The sequence below is a fragment of the Thunnus thynnus genome, chromosome 18 (genome assembly GCF_963924715.1).
Source record: "Thunnus thynnus chromosome 18, fThuThy2.1, whole genome shotgun sequence".
Lineage (NCBI taxonomy): Eukaryota > Metazoa > Chordata > Actinopteri > Scombriformes > Scombridae > Thunnus > Thunnus thynnus.
This window is the reverse complement of record NC_089534.1, coordinates 7,372,078-7,388,400: the sequence shown is the minus strand read 5'-3', so window position 1 is coordinate 7,388,400 and position 16,323 is coordinate 7,372,078. Positions and strand designations below refer to the sequence as shown.

Below are 16,323 nucleotides of genomic sequence, written 5' to 3'. Positions count from 1 at the left end.
TACAAGCGCTGTTTTATTTGTATTTTTGTATCCATCTGTGCAACTTAGGTCTTATCGCTGTGTGTTGTTTCTGCACTTCACTTTCTAGAGATCCTGACTGTCAAAATGTTTGTTTGAAAGCAGAAAATCTCTTTAAATTCTTGAAAGATTTCTGTGAAGATGGAGTTGGTGGAAAGTTTGGCAAGAAACAGGAGCATTTTCACTATTTCTTTATGATCTACTTTAATTATTGACTTCCTTATAGGGCATTTAAGTTTATAAAATGTCAGAAAATAGTGAAAAATGCCCTCACAGCTCAAGTTGACTTGTCTTCAAATGTCTAGTTTTGTCCGACCAACAGTCCAAAACCCAAATATATTCAGTTTACTATCCCAGAGGCAAAAGAAAACCATAAAATCCTCACATTTGAGAGCCAGCAAATGTTTGGATTTTTTGCTAAAAGAAAAAAAAAATCAAAACAGTTGCCATTGTTTGAAACATTGCATGGATGAACTAGACTGTTATTGCAACTCCGACAAAGAATATTGAAAGAAAGAAGGTCAAAATAAACTTGTTATTGAAGTGAAAGTCAGTCGGAGTTGTGTAGTGATGTGGAGTCGTTAGATGATTGTTTTCTTCTTTTTTTTTTTACAACTGACTCTTCTTTCCAACAAGTAGGTGTATAATCCTGAGACACCACAATCTCTGTTTACACAGTATCTATGACCTGCAGGGAGGCTCGCATTGTATTAATGTTCCTTATTGGATTGAAGTTTGTTCTCAGTTCTCATCTGCAAGATGATAATATAAACTTCTACTTGGTTTGACAGCTTCATTCTGCTCTGCATGTTAACATCTTCTCATCTATCATCTTTTCTTTTCTTTAATCTTTCCCTTATTTGATCTTTTATCCTTGTCTGATATTGAGTTTAATGCTTGAAATAGAGCCAGACTGATCAGCTGATCGAGAGCAGTTAAGGCCCAAAATCGGACATTGTTGACATGATGAAGACGAGTTACGTTACTGTTACTGTTGCAAGTATATCTCCTTCAAATACTGCACGTCAGCTGCTTCATTATAATTAATTCATCAATGTCATATCTACATTCTTTGGGGATTGTTTTAAATTAACTTTCAACTAAATTTGGAAATGCTGAAGGTTTTTCATTTAAACAGTAACTTTGAGGAAGGACTTTAAATCAATCAGTCAAAGTTTGAAATCCTGTCATGTTTCAAGGCTTCATCGACTGCATGAAGGTGAATGAAAAAACATGAAATTGGATCATTTTGTAAGTTTTCGACCGACCAGCCTTGACATCTTGTTTCTGTGAACATGAAATAAATAAACTCCAGGCTGTCAAAACTTGCACAGCTTGTTATTTATCTGTGTTGAAGAGTTTTGACAGAAACCTGTACGAAGGAGGTGAATGAGTCATATCTCTGAGTCTCACCTCATCACTCCTGACTGATCATCCTGGTGGCTCAACTGTGGATCATGTACCTGCTACATCCTCAGATCAGTTCTGGTCCAGTACGTTTGTGACACAACATTTACCCCCTACTCTTCCTCTCATTGTGACCTTTCTTTCCTTCTGTACTTCCTGCTTCTATTTTCAGAACAAGATCATGTTGTTAAGTGTTTTTGTTTATGTTGTGACTGACTTGTATTGTGCATTGAATATTGTTTAGAGCTGTTTTTACTTCATCACTTTAAGACGCATTAAAAGTCTTTTTCAGACAGGAAATACATAACATCTAAGGCTGCAACTAATGATTATTTTCACAACTAATAAATAGATTGTTTTGTCTGTAAAATGTCAGAAAATAGTGAAAAATGCTTGTTATAATTTCCCAAAGTCTTCACATGTCTTGTTTTGTTGGCCCACAGTGCAAAAACCCCAAAGATAATCAGTTTGCTATCATGTTTGACAAGAAAAAAGCATTAAATCACCACATCTGCGAAGCTTAAACCAACTAATATCTGGCATTTTTGCTTTGATCAACTAATCGATCAAGTAACTAATCATTGCAGCTCACTGGCTTCATCTATCTGTTACAGTGACGCCTGTCGAGGTGTCTTTAATGCCAACGTTCCTTTATTCAGACATGACAGAACATTTACAAAAAGAGCAGCGTGATCACAAGTTATTCGAGGTTTCTCAGGCTGCTTCGCTGATGGATTTTAAAACTTATCTCGCTAAGTCTTAATAAATGAAACAATGAATCCACTCATACATTTTCACTTCATTTAACACCATTTAATTATAAAGTCCCACGTGCACAAACATTGACTGACAGGACGTTCGGTTTCATTCCTGTTATCTCGCACGCTGTATGTAAAGCTGGATATTCATTTATTCATCCATGCAGTTGACGTGAATTAAAATGTAAATAACATGGCTGCTCACATTATTATGGTGGTTGTACAAGGGTTTTTTTTAACCTCTTCTGCACCGGTCGCAATGTGAGGGGAAAATAGTTTTTATAGATTGATTTGATATGAGAAGAATCTCCTCAACAACTCTTTCAAAGTGTCATTTCATTTGTGCACAGGATTAAGATTGAGATAATTTGAGGTATTACAGTGAAACACATTTAATCTCTCTGCATGTTTGGTCTTTACGTTCATCTGACAGCATTCAGTTCAGACTTGTGTTCAAAGTGTTGCAGAAATGTTTCAGGTGCGACCTTGAATTACCACCAGATTAATGTAAAGGGGTGCAGGTCTGAAAATGTCTTATAACTGTATGAATGTAAGACAAGGTGATTTTTTTTTGAATAAAGTTTAAAAAATACAATTAAAATAGCACAATGAAGAAGCACAGGCCTGTACCTCTGAGTTGGTAATAAGCCTGGTGGCTGGCGAGCACTTCATTGATGGTTTCTTGGGGGCAGATTCTCACTCCAGAGTGTAAAAACACGGATCTTCTGGATCTATGTTGTTGTTCAAACCCCAAACCTCTGGTGTGTGTGGATGACCTCAGCAGCTCCGCCAAACGCGTGGAGCCAACACCTGCTTCTGTTTTCACGCCTGAGTCGAGCCTGGCGGCGTTCTCTGGACAGGAAACAGAAAGAAAAAAGGATTTGTCAAACATACTGCGGTCCAGATCCATCGCATTTGTTTAGAGCAATACGACTAATGTCACAAGATTTAGGCAACATTTGAAAACAGCTGAAATTGGATTTAGTGTTTTCTGTTGCTGGCAACAGAAATGATGCAATCTACGGTAAACTCCACTCTTCTGGTAACAGCTTACAACAAACAGGAAAGTAATCTGAGTTGAATGCATCATATTAAAAGTAAAAAAAACAGTAAAAAATACATTTTCATGTGTTTTCTTTTAACTGGACCCTGAGAGAAGGAAAGTAAGGTTATCTTACTCATACCCAAAGAAGGCAAAGATATAGAACAATTGACAACTTTAGACCAATTTCAATTTTAAGATGTTGATAATAAGCTCTGTACGTGTATTGGTATAAAGCCAACGGACAAAATATTCAAAAAAAGATATACAGAGATGGTGGTTAAGATGAATGTTGTACTGAGGTTTTTGCATCTATTTCAGGCTATTTGAATAATGATACCACAAAACAAATTCATCTCCTGGGTTAAAAAAAACAACAGATATCTGGCAAAAATTCTGCTTGTAGCCAGCAAAAAAAAGCTACAACAAGATATTGGTATAAAGCTCACCCTCCAGGGAAAGAACAGTGGTTTGAGATTGTCTGGGATATCTATTCAATGGAAAGGTTGACATACCTGCTGAGAGTTAAAGGCAGTATTTTCAACAAGAACTGGTGGAGGACGTGATGCAACAAGTAACTGAACTGTTAAGTTATGGAATAAGACAATGTTTACATGTATGAGCCGCCCTGGACAACTGCTTTTGATGTATTTGTTCTGTGTTGTATTATTTAGTGTTGTGTTGTATGTGTGCGCATGCTGTTGTGTCCAGAGCTGAAAACATAATAAAAATTAAGGTGTAAAAAACAAAAATTAAATAAAAGAGGGTGAGATCTGGGTCCTACAGCCCACTGGGTGGCTAGCCCATGACCTTCCCCCTCCTTATTTTTAGTTTTTGAGGCTGGCGGCCTGTATAAGCTATATAACTGTATAAACTGCCCTGCCAAAATATGTATCTACTAAAAAGGTTGTGAAATCTCTCAGTAAAGCAGTCAAAGCAGGAGTAAGTAGTTGAGTTTTTTTTTTTTTGTCAATTTGGTGACATATTCACAATAATGTCATTCAGAAGAGAGCATAATAATCTTAAATCCAACAAGTGTTTCTCCCCGGTGGAGAGAGGCATGACTCATACGACAGGCTGAGTTCATACTGAAAATCTACATACAAGAACATTGGTAAAAGCAACAAATCACTTGTTTGTGCCACTTAAGAACTAATCTGTTCGGTCCAGTGGTTCTTGCATCATTTTATTTTGACCTTTTTCCAAATTAAGTTTTGAGGGACTCTGGGTCATAAGCTACAGAGCTCATTTTTGAGTTTTCTCTCCTTCTTTGTACCTTTTTATTAATAGAAGCCTATTTTGAGCATTTTCCACACTGTTGTCTTTGCAGAAGGACTTTGTTTGCTGTAACTGCAGTATCATCCCAGAGCAGGTGATACAATAACTTTTAGATGCGTTTAGACAATAAATAGGTAAAAATAAGTTTAAACCAATCAGCTCAGTTAAAGAAATAAGCAGCAGCGGAAAGTAACTGAGTACATTTACTCAAGCACTGTATTTAAGTACAATTTTCAGGTACTTGTTCTTTACAGTATTTCCATGTGATGCTACTTTATACTTCAACTCCACTACATTTCAGAGGGAAATATTGTACTTTCTACTCCACTACAGTAGTCGGGGCCACATTTCACATGTCTATGAGTTGTTAACAGCTCCACCAAATGGTGATTTTTCCCTCTAAACTTCTCACATGCTTTCATTTCAATAAATGTTCAAATGATCCAATATTTCACCAAAAATCAAAGATTAGAGAAAAAGTCCAAAAACTGAAAACAGATTTGTGTATCAGAACTTTGTTTTTTCTTCTTTCCTCTCCCATTAATCATCTCACGACCCCTCAGATTTATCTGCTGACCCTTTGTAGGGGCATGACCCCTAAGTTGGGAACCACTGGACTAAACTAGCTAACTGTATATAAAGTAGTTGAAACTAGCTCCACCTCCAGCAGCTACAACAGTAACATGCTGCTCTAACACTGATGCTTCACTATTAATAATCTAATGATGTCATATATAATAATATATCAGTCAGAGGGACCAAACCACTACTTTTACTGCAATACTTTAACTACATCAAGCTCATAATACTTATGTACTTTTACTTTTTTTCATGCAAGACTTCTACTTGTAATGGATTATTTTTACATTTCTTTATTGGTACTTTTACTGAAGTAAAGGATCTGAGTACTTCTTCCACCACTGGTATTCAGGATATATTTTTTGGTGAGAAGTGCTAGAAGCCCAGGAAAATAGATGATAATTGATAACAGTCTCCATGGAAACTGGTAGTGTAACCTTAAATTGCCTCATTTACTTAATTAACACTCACATTTAGTATTTTCCAAAGAACAAAACAAAAGGTGAATCGAGATTAATGGCATTAAAAAAGGGTTCAACTTGCCTTAATTGTCGTTTTCCAGATAAAGTGGATTACAGAACTGTATGTCTCCTTCAGTTTCTCTTTCTGTATAAACATTATTTTGTACTGTATGTCTCAGTTTTGTGTTATTTATGGCCATAAGCAGAGTGGAGTTTAGCATTATGTCTGCCAGCCAGGGCTCGGGGGTTCGCTCTCCCTCCTTATGCCCACTCATACTAAAAATAAAAGTACTCAATGTACTTGAAAGGTGCTTGGAATAAAAGCATCCGCCAAAACAACAGTGTGTTGTATATACATATATATATATATATATATGTTTTTGATCACTCTATCTAGCAGATAGGCTATATATTTGGGATGGTGTTAGGTAAAGTGGGTGTTGAAGTTCACCAGACAGCCCACCATGCTTATCACCACTTTTAGAATAAATATACAAAAATGTTTGGCAGTGAAGGTGAACTTCAGGTGTTTGATATTGAACATCACAGACAGGATCTTTTGTTTTATTTGTAATATTCACATGATTCAGACTTTGTAATATAGAACGCTGATGATAACCTCACCTCTTTGGGTATGTTTTCGGCTTTTTTCTTCCCATAAATAAGTCTGGAGCTGTGATTCAGAATGTCAAGCTGTCATCAAGCTGGCAATAAATCTACTAAACTATGCTATTATCCGTTTTCCTATTTCATTTGCATTGTGGACACGTTTGCACATATTCGTGGCCCCGTCGTAAGCACTGATTTCACTCTGGCTGTGTTTCAGAATAGGACAAAGACAAAAGGATTTACTCAACTCCTTCTACGTTATCATGCATTCAACAGCCTTTTTGTGTCCTCTGTTGAAACAATGACTAACAGTGACAGTGTCCAACACCGTAATTATTTCACAGCTAAGTACTTATGCAACCTAATAGGCTTTGCTTTGCATTGTGACCAAGTTTAGTACGTGTATAGATAGTCTTACTCCTTAAATCCTTGTATCTAACTGCTCTTATCTTTGAGAAGTGCAAATTTTATTCCTTTTTTCTGAAGAATAAAAATATAAAACCACCTCTGTTTGAAGTTGTAAAGGCCATGAAGGCTCAAAGGATTGTAGCTTTGCAAACAAAACGAGGCTTACCTTTAATTCCAGGAGCCTGTGGCGCGAAGACGAACAGCAGCACAAGTACAAATTCCCAAAGCATTGTGGAAGAAGAGTCTGACCTCCCCAAAATGTGAAATTCAAAGTAAATCCAGCAGGGTGAAGGGAGGTGGGAGGGGGGGGTTGTTGGCGTCCTCTAGCTCAGGTGGAGTTCATGGGTGCAGTCAGTTTGGTTGCAGGGTGTCTGGGTGCACTTCGCATGGAGATGGCGGACCGTTTAGCGCCCTGAGCTGCCGGTGAAACACTCCTAATGAATTCTGGGATGTGCATATGTTGGAGGTAGGTGTAAAAAACCTGCAGGGCTGGTCATCCACCCAGGGGAATTGTGGGACAGTACTAGCTGCAAGTGTGGCAAGAGTGACGAGGTTAAAAAAGTAGGCACTGTTTCGGGAATAATCTGTTTATCTACTGCTCAGACATAATCCGTCTTTACCCCGCGGCCCTCACAGCGCTGGCGTCATCCTGTTAGTGGCTTTCTTGGGGGCATCTGTCAACCCAGCGACCAGTTCATTCAGTACACCCCCTCCCGGCCCACCCTGGCACTTAACACTGGTGTTTCCCCACTGTTTTTATGCTTAGCAGGCCCGGAAAGCAGCTCACAAGAGTATGTCACCCAACACTGCAGTGAAACCAATAAATCTCACATTATTCAGCAGTGTTGAAGGCTCCTGCTAACTGGACAGCTCAGGTACAGTCACATCTTCACCTCAGCACCAGTATGACAATCCTTACTGGTCTGAGTGGGCTTCGTGAACACATCGTCTTGACGACAAAAACGTGTTTGTTCAGACTTAAGGCGACCAGCCTGTTGAAGTATTTCTTTTTATCTTTGCTGACTCTCTGTTATTTTTATGTATTCTCAAGTTTTATTGCAGCACTAGATTTGCTGTTTTTAATTATATTCATCACCTTTTAAAACATTTTTTCTATCCCAGTTTCGATTTTCATCGTTTTAAAAGGTGATAAAGATTATGTTTATGATCCTTAAATCCATCTACTTTCATGCTTTTGTTACAAATCCCATAAGTCCAAAAGCTTATGCTATATCAGGCTCTAAGTCCCACAGGAAGCCTCAGACAAATTATGTTTGTTAAGAAGTAAAGAAATCTTTTAAGATGAATTGTTTTGTTTTTTAGATTCTTAATTTTGCAAGATTGGAGAGAAATACAGAGGGTATGTAAAGGAGCTATGTGCATATAAATATTGTTTATACGTTATTATTATTCTATTGTCATTCTTATGTATGATGTTTTTTTAATATTTACAAAATCATATACATGTATCATTAACTAACCTCAGCATTTTATGTTTTATGTTTAAATTATATGAACCAACCCCCCAAATGAAATTACTTTTAACTCTATATTTTGTGTTAAATCTTAAATTTCTTAGTTTTCTTCTCATTTGTCCTGTTTAATATCATATCCAGGTAGTGTGTTTAAGCTCTTTTTCTTTCTCACAGTTTAAAAGTGGCCAATGGAGATCAAAAAAGTTTGTAGGGCTGCAACTAATGATCATTTTTGCTTAATAGATTAGTCATTTGGTCCATAAAATGCCAGAGAATAGTTCTAAAACATGTCTCATCATAATTTCCCTTAGTCCAAGTTAATATATTGAAATTACTTGTTTTGTTTAAATAATAATTCTAAACCCAAAGATATTTACGTTAATATTATAGAGAGCAAAGAAAACCAGCAAATATTCATATTTGAGAAAGTGGAACCAGTGTATGTTTGGCATTTACTAATGATTATTTTCACTGGCGATTAATCTAGAGCTGCAACGATTAATCAGTTAAGTCGATTAGTTGCCAACTATTTAATTAATCAGCAGCTATTTTGGAGTCATTCTCGTTTCTTTAGTCCTCTATGACAGTAAACTGAATGTCTTTGGGTTGTGGACTGTTGGTCGAGATAAAAAAAAAGACATGTGAGGACGTCATCTTGGGCTTCAAGAAACGGTAATCAACATTTTTAACCATTTTCTGACATTTTATAGAAGAAACGAGACCAATTGAAGACTTAATTGAAAATGAAAATAATCATTAATTGCTGCCATAGATTCATCAACAGATTATTTCTTATTTCTTACTAATGGATGTTTTTGTCTATAAAATTTCAAAAGATATGGGAAAAATACCAATCACGGTTTCTCAAAGTAACATCACCAAGTGTCTTGTTTTGTCTGACCAACAGTCCAAAACCCCAAAATATCCAGTTTACTCTCATATAAGACAAAGAAAAGTAGCAAATTCTCATAAATGAGAAGCTGAAACTACGGGGTGTTTGGCATTTTTGCTTGAAAAATTATGCAAATAATTAATCTACTATTTGTTTTATAATTAATTAATCTTTGACTCAGGACCAACCACTGTTAAACAATCTGACTGACTGTTGCAGCTCTACATTTGTGCTTCAAAAAATGACTTAACAATGACCAAAATAGTTGGAGATAAATTTTCTGTTGATCAATTAATAGATTAATTGACTAATTATTTGTTTATGTATACTGATTATCTAAACATTAGTTCATTTGACCCATGTGGGTCTTAATAATAGAATCACTTTTGTAACACTGACTCACATTCTGTGAGTCATCAGCAGCATCATCCGCTCGTTCCCAGAGGATGATGATCAAATGTGGAGGAAGGCTGGTGGGTTGGAGGAGGGAGGAGGGGGGAGGAGGGGAGGGTTTGGTGGCGCCATTGTCTCACAGAGTGTTGTGTCTCTTTGAGGATTTGCAGTAGAAGACTGTGGACTTTCCTTGTAGAAAAGAAAATGGACATTTCAGTATTTTGTTTTTCTTGTTGTTCTTTTTTTGTACCCTGAGTGTCCCTGAAGTGAAGATTCACATCAACAAGCGACCTGTTTGATTGTGAAGAAGTGGGGGAAAGTTGAAGGCTTTAACTTATTGTAGGTCAGCCGAAGCTCAGACATCACCAAGTTTGGCCATATCTGAAGAGCCTAGCAAAAGCAGATTAGAAATTACTTTTAATCTCTAATCCGGTGGCCGTTTGACTGTCAAACCCTGTTCTGTTTGTCTCACTCCAGCCTGTGTGGAGCAGCAGCAGCAGCAGGAGTAGATCTAATAGTGCAGTAGTAATAGCAGTAGTAGTAGTAGTAGTAGTAAAAGCAGTAGGATTAGTTCTAGCAACTTGTTTTGTGCTGTCCTTTTGGCCCTTTGTGGTGCATTTTGTAGTACTTTCTGGAAGTTTTTTCTTGGTTCTTAGTGAGAAAACTCCCCTCCGTGTCCTTCAGCCGTTTTATCTAATAGCAAAAGCAATCAAATCTCAATATTCTGCTAATAAAAGTTTCACTTTACACCTTAAAATCCAGCTTCAGTTATTATAACTATATTTTTTAAAAGTATCCTAAAAAATACAGTCTCTGGGCTCAAACTACAAGACTCTGACATTTGATTAAATACTTAAAAAATCACAGCTGATACACTCAACATCTTAGACACAAAGGGATCTGACAAAGGAAATGAAAAGGAAGTGATAAGCAGGCATATCTGTGAGGTTGCAGACAATTTAATAAAACGGGTGAAAACATTTAGTATTCAAATGAATGTGCGACCTGTTAGGAAGATACAGATTTGGGCAGATTTTAGTCTAGCTCGTAACCTTTTTACAATCCTGCTGCGTTCATTACCTTTTAAAAATTCAGTGTGCAATATTTTAATTATTCCAGTTTTAATTATGGACTTTACGGCTATTTGTTTCCAGAGTCCTAATGATAACCCTGTTTACAGGTGAAATGACTCATCAGGCTTTTCTTCCAGTAAATCCTACTGTGGTGAAATCCAGACAAGAATGACAGATAATCCAGTTAATTTAGTCTCTCAAGCCTCTCCGTTTAACCTCTCACCGCTAAAAATAATCCTCCACACCCCGAATCTCCTCCAGCAATAACACAGGTTACGAGAAATGTTTTTGTTTTTGAACATTAAGTGTTCTGTATATTTAAAGAATAATCGTCTTAGACTTACACTCTTGAGACAAAACAAATTTTAAGGCACATTACACTCACGGTGTAATCGAGTTCATCACTGTGTCATGAGAGTCCTTTGGATGTAGGATGATATCTTCAGTCTTGATATACAATTATATGAACACTGTTAGTCACAGAGACATTTCCTTTATAAGAAAATGACACACTTCAATAATATCGATAAGAGTGTCTTGCATGTATTACACTTGAAAATATCATCACAAAAACAAAGCTATTTTAAAACCTGCAATAACTGATTTTTTTTTGTCCACTTGGGGGCAGCAGAAACAAGTTGTAAACACAACACTGACATACCATCACCTTAAAGTTGATATGATGAAGTTGTTAGCAAACAGTTGCTTATTGCCACATCCAGCAGTTACGGAGCAACATTATCATTCATTTAGAGTTGTTTTTCCGTCCACCTGGTGATAGTAAGTCCAATATTCACTCTTTTTTAGCTCTGTTTTTGCTCTCCACCAACTCCTGAGGGAAATATCTGGCTCTTTAGCTGCTAAATGCTCCACTGTGTTCACCAGTTAGTCTACGGCTAACTGTCAGTTTGCCCTTTGCTGAGCAGGTGGGAGTGTGTTTTTTGAGCTTTTCCTCTCAAAACAGCTGCCTGCTGTAGCTGAAAACGACGCTATGAGAGATTGTGAGAATGAACCAAAACAGTGAAGTAGCAGCTAAACAATAAGCTGAAACTCGCTATAAAGCTCTGTAAAGCTAAGGGGAGCTGCAGAGTCGCTGATAATTCTCTTTAGGTTCATCATTACGAGTCACGCACAACACATAACACTGCTGTATGAGCTGACAGTGTGTAATCAAAATATCGACTATAGCAGCTTTAACAAATCATATGGCAGTCCTTTAGGAAAGGACGACCTACTTCCCAAAACAGGGCAGGGTTGGTTGAGTTAGCCAAACACACTATATGCTGTTGTTATGGTATCAAAGGACAGACAAAAAACAGTCACGGCAACCTTAAACATAAAGAACATGTCTCTTTTCCAGAGCTTGCAAATTTAGCTTTAACACTGTTTTAGCTTTAACCAAGCAGCAACCTCTGGGGCTGAAAAATTAAGCCAACGCCAAAGTGCCAAAAACTGCAGTTCCTCGAATGGCCACTTGAGGGTGGCTCCAAAAGTGAGTCAATCCCCATAGACTGCTACTTTAAAATGCCCAACTTTACAGAGGAAATAAACATGTTTACAGCCTGGTACAAAAAAAGTTTTAGTCTCTATAGCTAATTTCCCCTTTCATGAGAACTGTATGGGGGTGACTCATCCATTTAAATTTTATTAAAGCTAAAAGTTATGCATAATTAAGCACGTGGCTACTTTGAGTGACAGGTGGGTGCCATCACAGGTGGTTAGCTGATAGATTCGCCCACCTCAGCTCCACCTACACTCCACCTCTTTGCCCACATTTGGATTAGCCCGGAGTTAGGTGGAGTCAGGCACTGCCAAGTTGGCGAAGTGTGGAGCCACCACACTGAAATTCAGGGAACCTATGGGTGACATCACAAAGGGTTTATCCATCTTTTTATTTTTTTTACCATCAATGGCTTAGCACACCCTCCTCAAAAACTCAAAACATACAATCTAACACATCTATATAGCTGGTGACTGTTACTTCATATGGCATCATATGTGACGTTCTTTTGTCCTGGCAACATGTGAGTCTGTACACTAACTGGTCACTTTATTAGGAACACCTGTGCAATCCAATGCAATCCAGTGCAACAGCTCTGCCATAAATTCTAATCTACGAAGCTTATACATTTTCAGTTTTTGTTTACACTGTCAGAAAGGTGATAATTCTTCTTTATGTCTATTATTGAGGTTGTAGTGGGTGGTGGTGGTGGTGTACTGGAGTTCGTTATATTTAAAACTTATAAGTTTTCCTCATATTTTGCCCGCCTCATGCAAGTCACGTATGCTAATGGGGTGAACAAAATCACCAACAAAACCAAGACACAACATTCTTCACATTCAGAGGACGTAGTGAAGATAAAGTTGTTTTACAAATACTTTTTGTTGTATCAAGCTCCATGACTGTGGGCGAGGTGAATCACAACACCGCTCTTTTCTCCTGTGACCGAGTAGAAAAGACTTTATATATAAGTCAAAACTGTGTTTACACAGCCTGCAGCTACAACGCCTCAGGGTTCTTACAGAAACTGAGGACTTCAATGGGCTCAGCTGTTACAGCACCTGCCTTACGTCTCCTCAGCTATGATGGGCATTTTCAGAAAGTTTCAATTCAATTTAATTCAGCAAAATAATCTGCAACTAATTTTATAATGAAAATTTTCAGGCAAAAATGTTTCTAGTCTCTCAAATGTGAAGATACGTTACTTTTTCTTGTCATACCTGAATTATTTTGGGTTTTGGACTGTTGGTCTAATAAAAGAAGCAATTTAAGTACTTCCTTGGGCTGCAGGAATTCATTACAGCGATTTTTCACTATTTATCTGTAATTTTACAGACAAAATGAGCAACTGATAGAGGAAATAATCTGCAGAATAATCAATGATTGTTAGTTGCATCCCTAGTAAAAATACATATCAGCCTTTTTGGTCATTCTCTCACTGTAATGTAAAACAATAGTGTGTACTGGCTCCCAGTAACATTGAGGATAGATTTTAAAATTCTTTTACTTGTATTTAAAGCTCTGAATGGGCTAGCACCTTCTTACCTGTCAGATTGCCTGTCAGAGTATGTTCCAAATTGCAAATCGCATGGTGCTGGTCTGCTAAAGGTGCCACTGACGAACAGCAAGAGGCGACGCTGCCTTCAGCTGTTATGCACCGAGGATTTGGAACACGCTCCCTCCTCGTATCAGACAGGCAACCTCGGTTGACAGTTTTAAGAAGCAACTCAAAACCTACTTCTATGACCTTTCTTTTAATTGATTTTGTTTTACCCCTATGATTTTATCCCTTCTCTAGAATTTGTCTTTTACTCCTTTACTATGTCTTAACTGATATTTATCCTGTTTAATATGTATGTATATGTTTATGTATGTATGCATATATATATATATATATATATATATATATATATATATACGCATGCATATGTATATGTATATATATATGTACGTGTGTGTGTGTGTATCTATGTGCTTGTGCATATGTATATATCTGTATCTATGTTTTATATTTCTTTTGTAAAGCACTTTGAGCTGCATTTTATGTCATGAAAGGTGCTCTATAAATAAAGCTTATTATTATTATTATTATTATTATTATTATTATCATCATTATTTAATTAAGAGTCTGTTTCAAAAGTAGCTTTTCTACAAACACTATTTTGGATATTCTTTACTAAAAATGTACTACAAGATTTAAAGGCCAAATGATACTGGGTTTAACAGAAAACCTCATACTTAAGAATTATATTAGAATTTGTACAGCAAATGATAATGAACTTTGTTAAGTGTGTTAAGTGTAAAAAAAAAAAACAGTTGGAACTTATTTGCATTGTTTGTGGGACTACCCCAAAATAGCAAAGTTCTGGTCCTGCATTGTCAAATAACTATGACGCATTTTCAGAAAAAAAAAAACTCTGTAAAGACCCTGGAAAGTTTCCACAAAAGGAACTACGGACCCACACAGATCTAAAATGCTTTGCAAACTCCTCTTCTCAGCAAGAAGATGCATACTGTTTGACTGGATCCAGGACAAGTCTCCCACTGTAACACAGTCTCTGGAGTCCTTCCAATGGAGAGACTCAGTGCTGGTATAAAGGACAAAGAGAAGAGTTTTATGAATATATGGCAGCCTATGATAAAATATCTACCCACAGACCTAAGTGAGCTAATCATGAGAGGTTCTGGTACATTGAACTGGACAAACTCTACAGTCTTGATGTGATTTTGTTGTACTGATGAACTCTGCAAATTCCTCTTTGATGAGTGCTCTGATAAATGCTTTCATGTTGTTGGTACCACCCCATCTAATTTTCCAGGCCATGTCTGTTCATGTTGTGTTCAATGTTATTCCTCTTGGGAAAAAAAGAAAACTCTCAATAAAGTTTAATTAAAATAATTGATATATCAATTGATGATAATCATTTGGATTCATTTTTTTAATAAAAAATGTCCAAATTCTCTGGTTTCAGCTTCTAAAATGTGAATACTTCTGGTTTCTTTCGTCCTCTAGGAAAGTAAACTATTAAAAAGTATTTTTGGGTTTGTGGACTGTTGGTCGGGACAAAACAAGACATTTGAAGACGTTATCTTGGGCTTTGGGAAACAGTTATCCACCTTTTTCACCATTTTCTGACATTTTATATACTAAGCTAATCGATTAATCGAAAAAGAAATCAGATTAATGAAAATAATCATTAGTGCAGCCCTAATACCATTGAACAGATTATGCAGTTTTGTTAATGTACCGAAGGTATGGACATTATTCTTGTTTTTAAATTCAGGAAATACATTTTTTTTTTTTTTTTTAAATTTGTCTTCAGTTTGAAAACATTAAAATCACAATTCAATACCAAAAAATAAATCTCAAAAGCTTAAGAGTTGCAATTTACAATTATTTTTCATTGCCAATTAATCTAATAATGAAGTGTTTGGTCAATTATAATGTTAGAAAATAGAAAAAGAAATTCCAAGAGCTTAAGGTAATGTCTTTAAATGTCTTGATTTGTCTGACCAACAGTCTAAAACCCAAAGATATTTAATTTAAAATGATGTAAAACAAAGAAAAGCTGCAAATCGTCACATTTGTGTTTATCATTTCATGTTTTGCTCAGTTTGTGTAGTTTGCGATGATAAAGATCCAGGTATTAAAAGTATCAAACTGGTTTAATGTAAAGTTTAATGAATAATCTCTCAAATACACACCATACATTTATATAAACAGCTTTTATATGAGTTCTTGATATCTGGAACAGTCAACATGCTAAGTTAGGTAGGTAGTCGCACTAAGTTGGTAATGAATATCTAATATTGGAAAACTGTAGAGGGTCGTCACACCAACCCAATTAAGACATAATTGAGACTGAGAGATCTATCATTAGCACATAATTTGCCATTTGTACACTCTATATTTACAGTTTTAAACCGGACAATAAATTGCCCTCAGGTCTTATCTGAACACTTGGGAGTGAGCCAGAAGCACAGACTGCATTAATCCGACAGATCAACAGTGAGAAAGAAAATGATTTGTGCAGAAAAGGGTAAACACAGAGCCGAAGGCCTGTTTACACCGCAGCGACTGCAAAAATCACTTTGTGTACTGATCCTAACACTAGTCACACTGTTCCAACTGTCACTGAGTCACGAGGCTTCGAGACAGAGGTGGGAACTGAACTTTACACAAGTGATGCAAGTAGTTTCCATTTCAGGAGACTTTCTCTTCCTTCACTGAATTTCAGAGTGTAATGTTGTACTTTTAACACGACCATATAGCTGTGAGTCACTGTAGATTTATATTTTATATTCAGGATTATTTAAATAAACAAAAATGTAAATAATTGGCAGGGCAATGGTTCAATATAATATTTGTTGGCATTGTAATGATGTCATATTTTGTTTTCTGTCTACAAAATTCTGTTCTCTAAATTCA

The 16,323-nt window shown here is 36.5% G+C and overlaps 1 protein-coding gene across 1 annotated transcript in view; it reads right to left on the bottom strand.

Moving 5' to 3' along the window:
- LOC137169891 (fap1 adhesin-like) overlaps positions 1-6,790 on the bottom strand; it is a 54,330-nt gene extending 47,540 nt beyond the window's left edge. The window contains exons 1-2 of the mRNA XM_067573302.1: positions 6,727-6,790; positions 2,814-3,035 (exon numbers count right to left, since the gene is read on the bottom strand). Coding sequence (XP_067429403.1) covers positions 2,814-3,035; positions 6,727-6,790 — 286 coding nt within the window. The remainder of the gene's footprint in view (positions 1-2,813; positions 3,036-6,726) is intronic.
- Between the last annotated feature and the right edge of the window lie 9,533 nt (positions 6,791-16,323).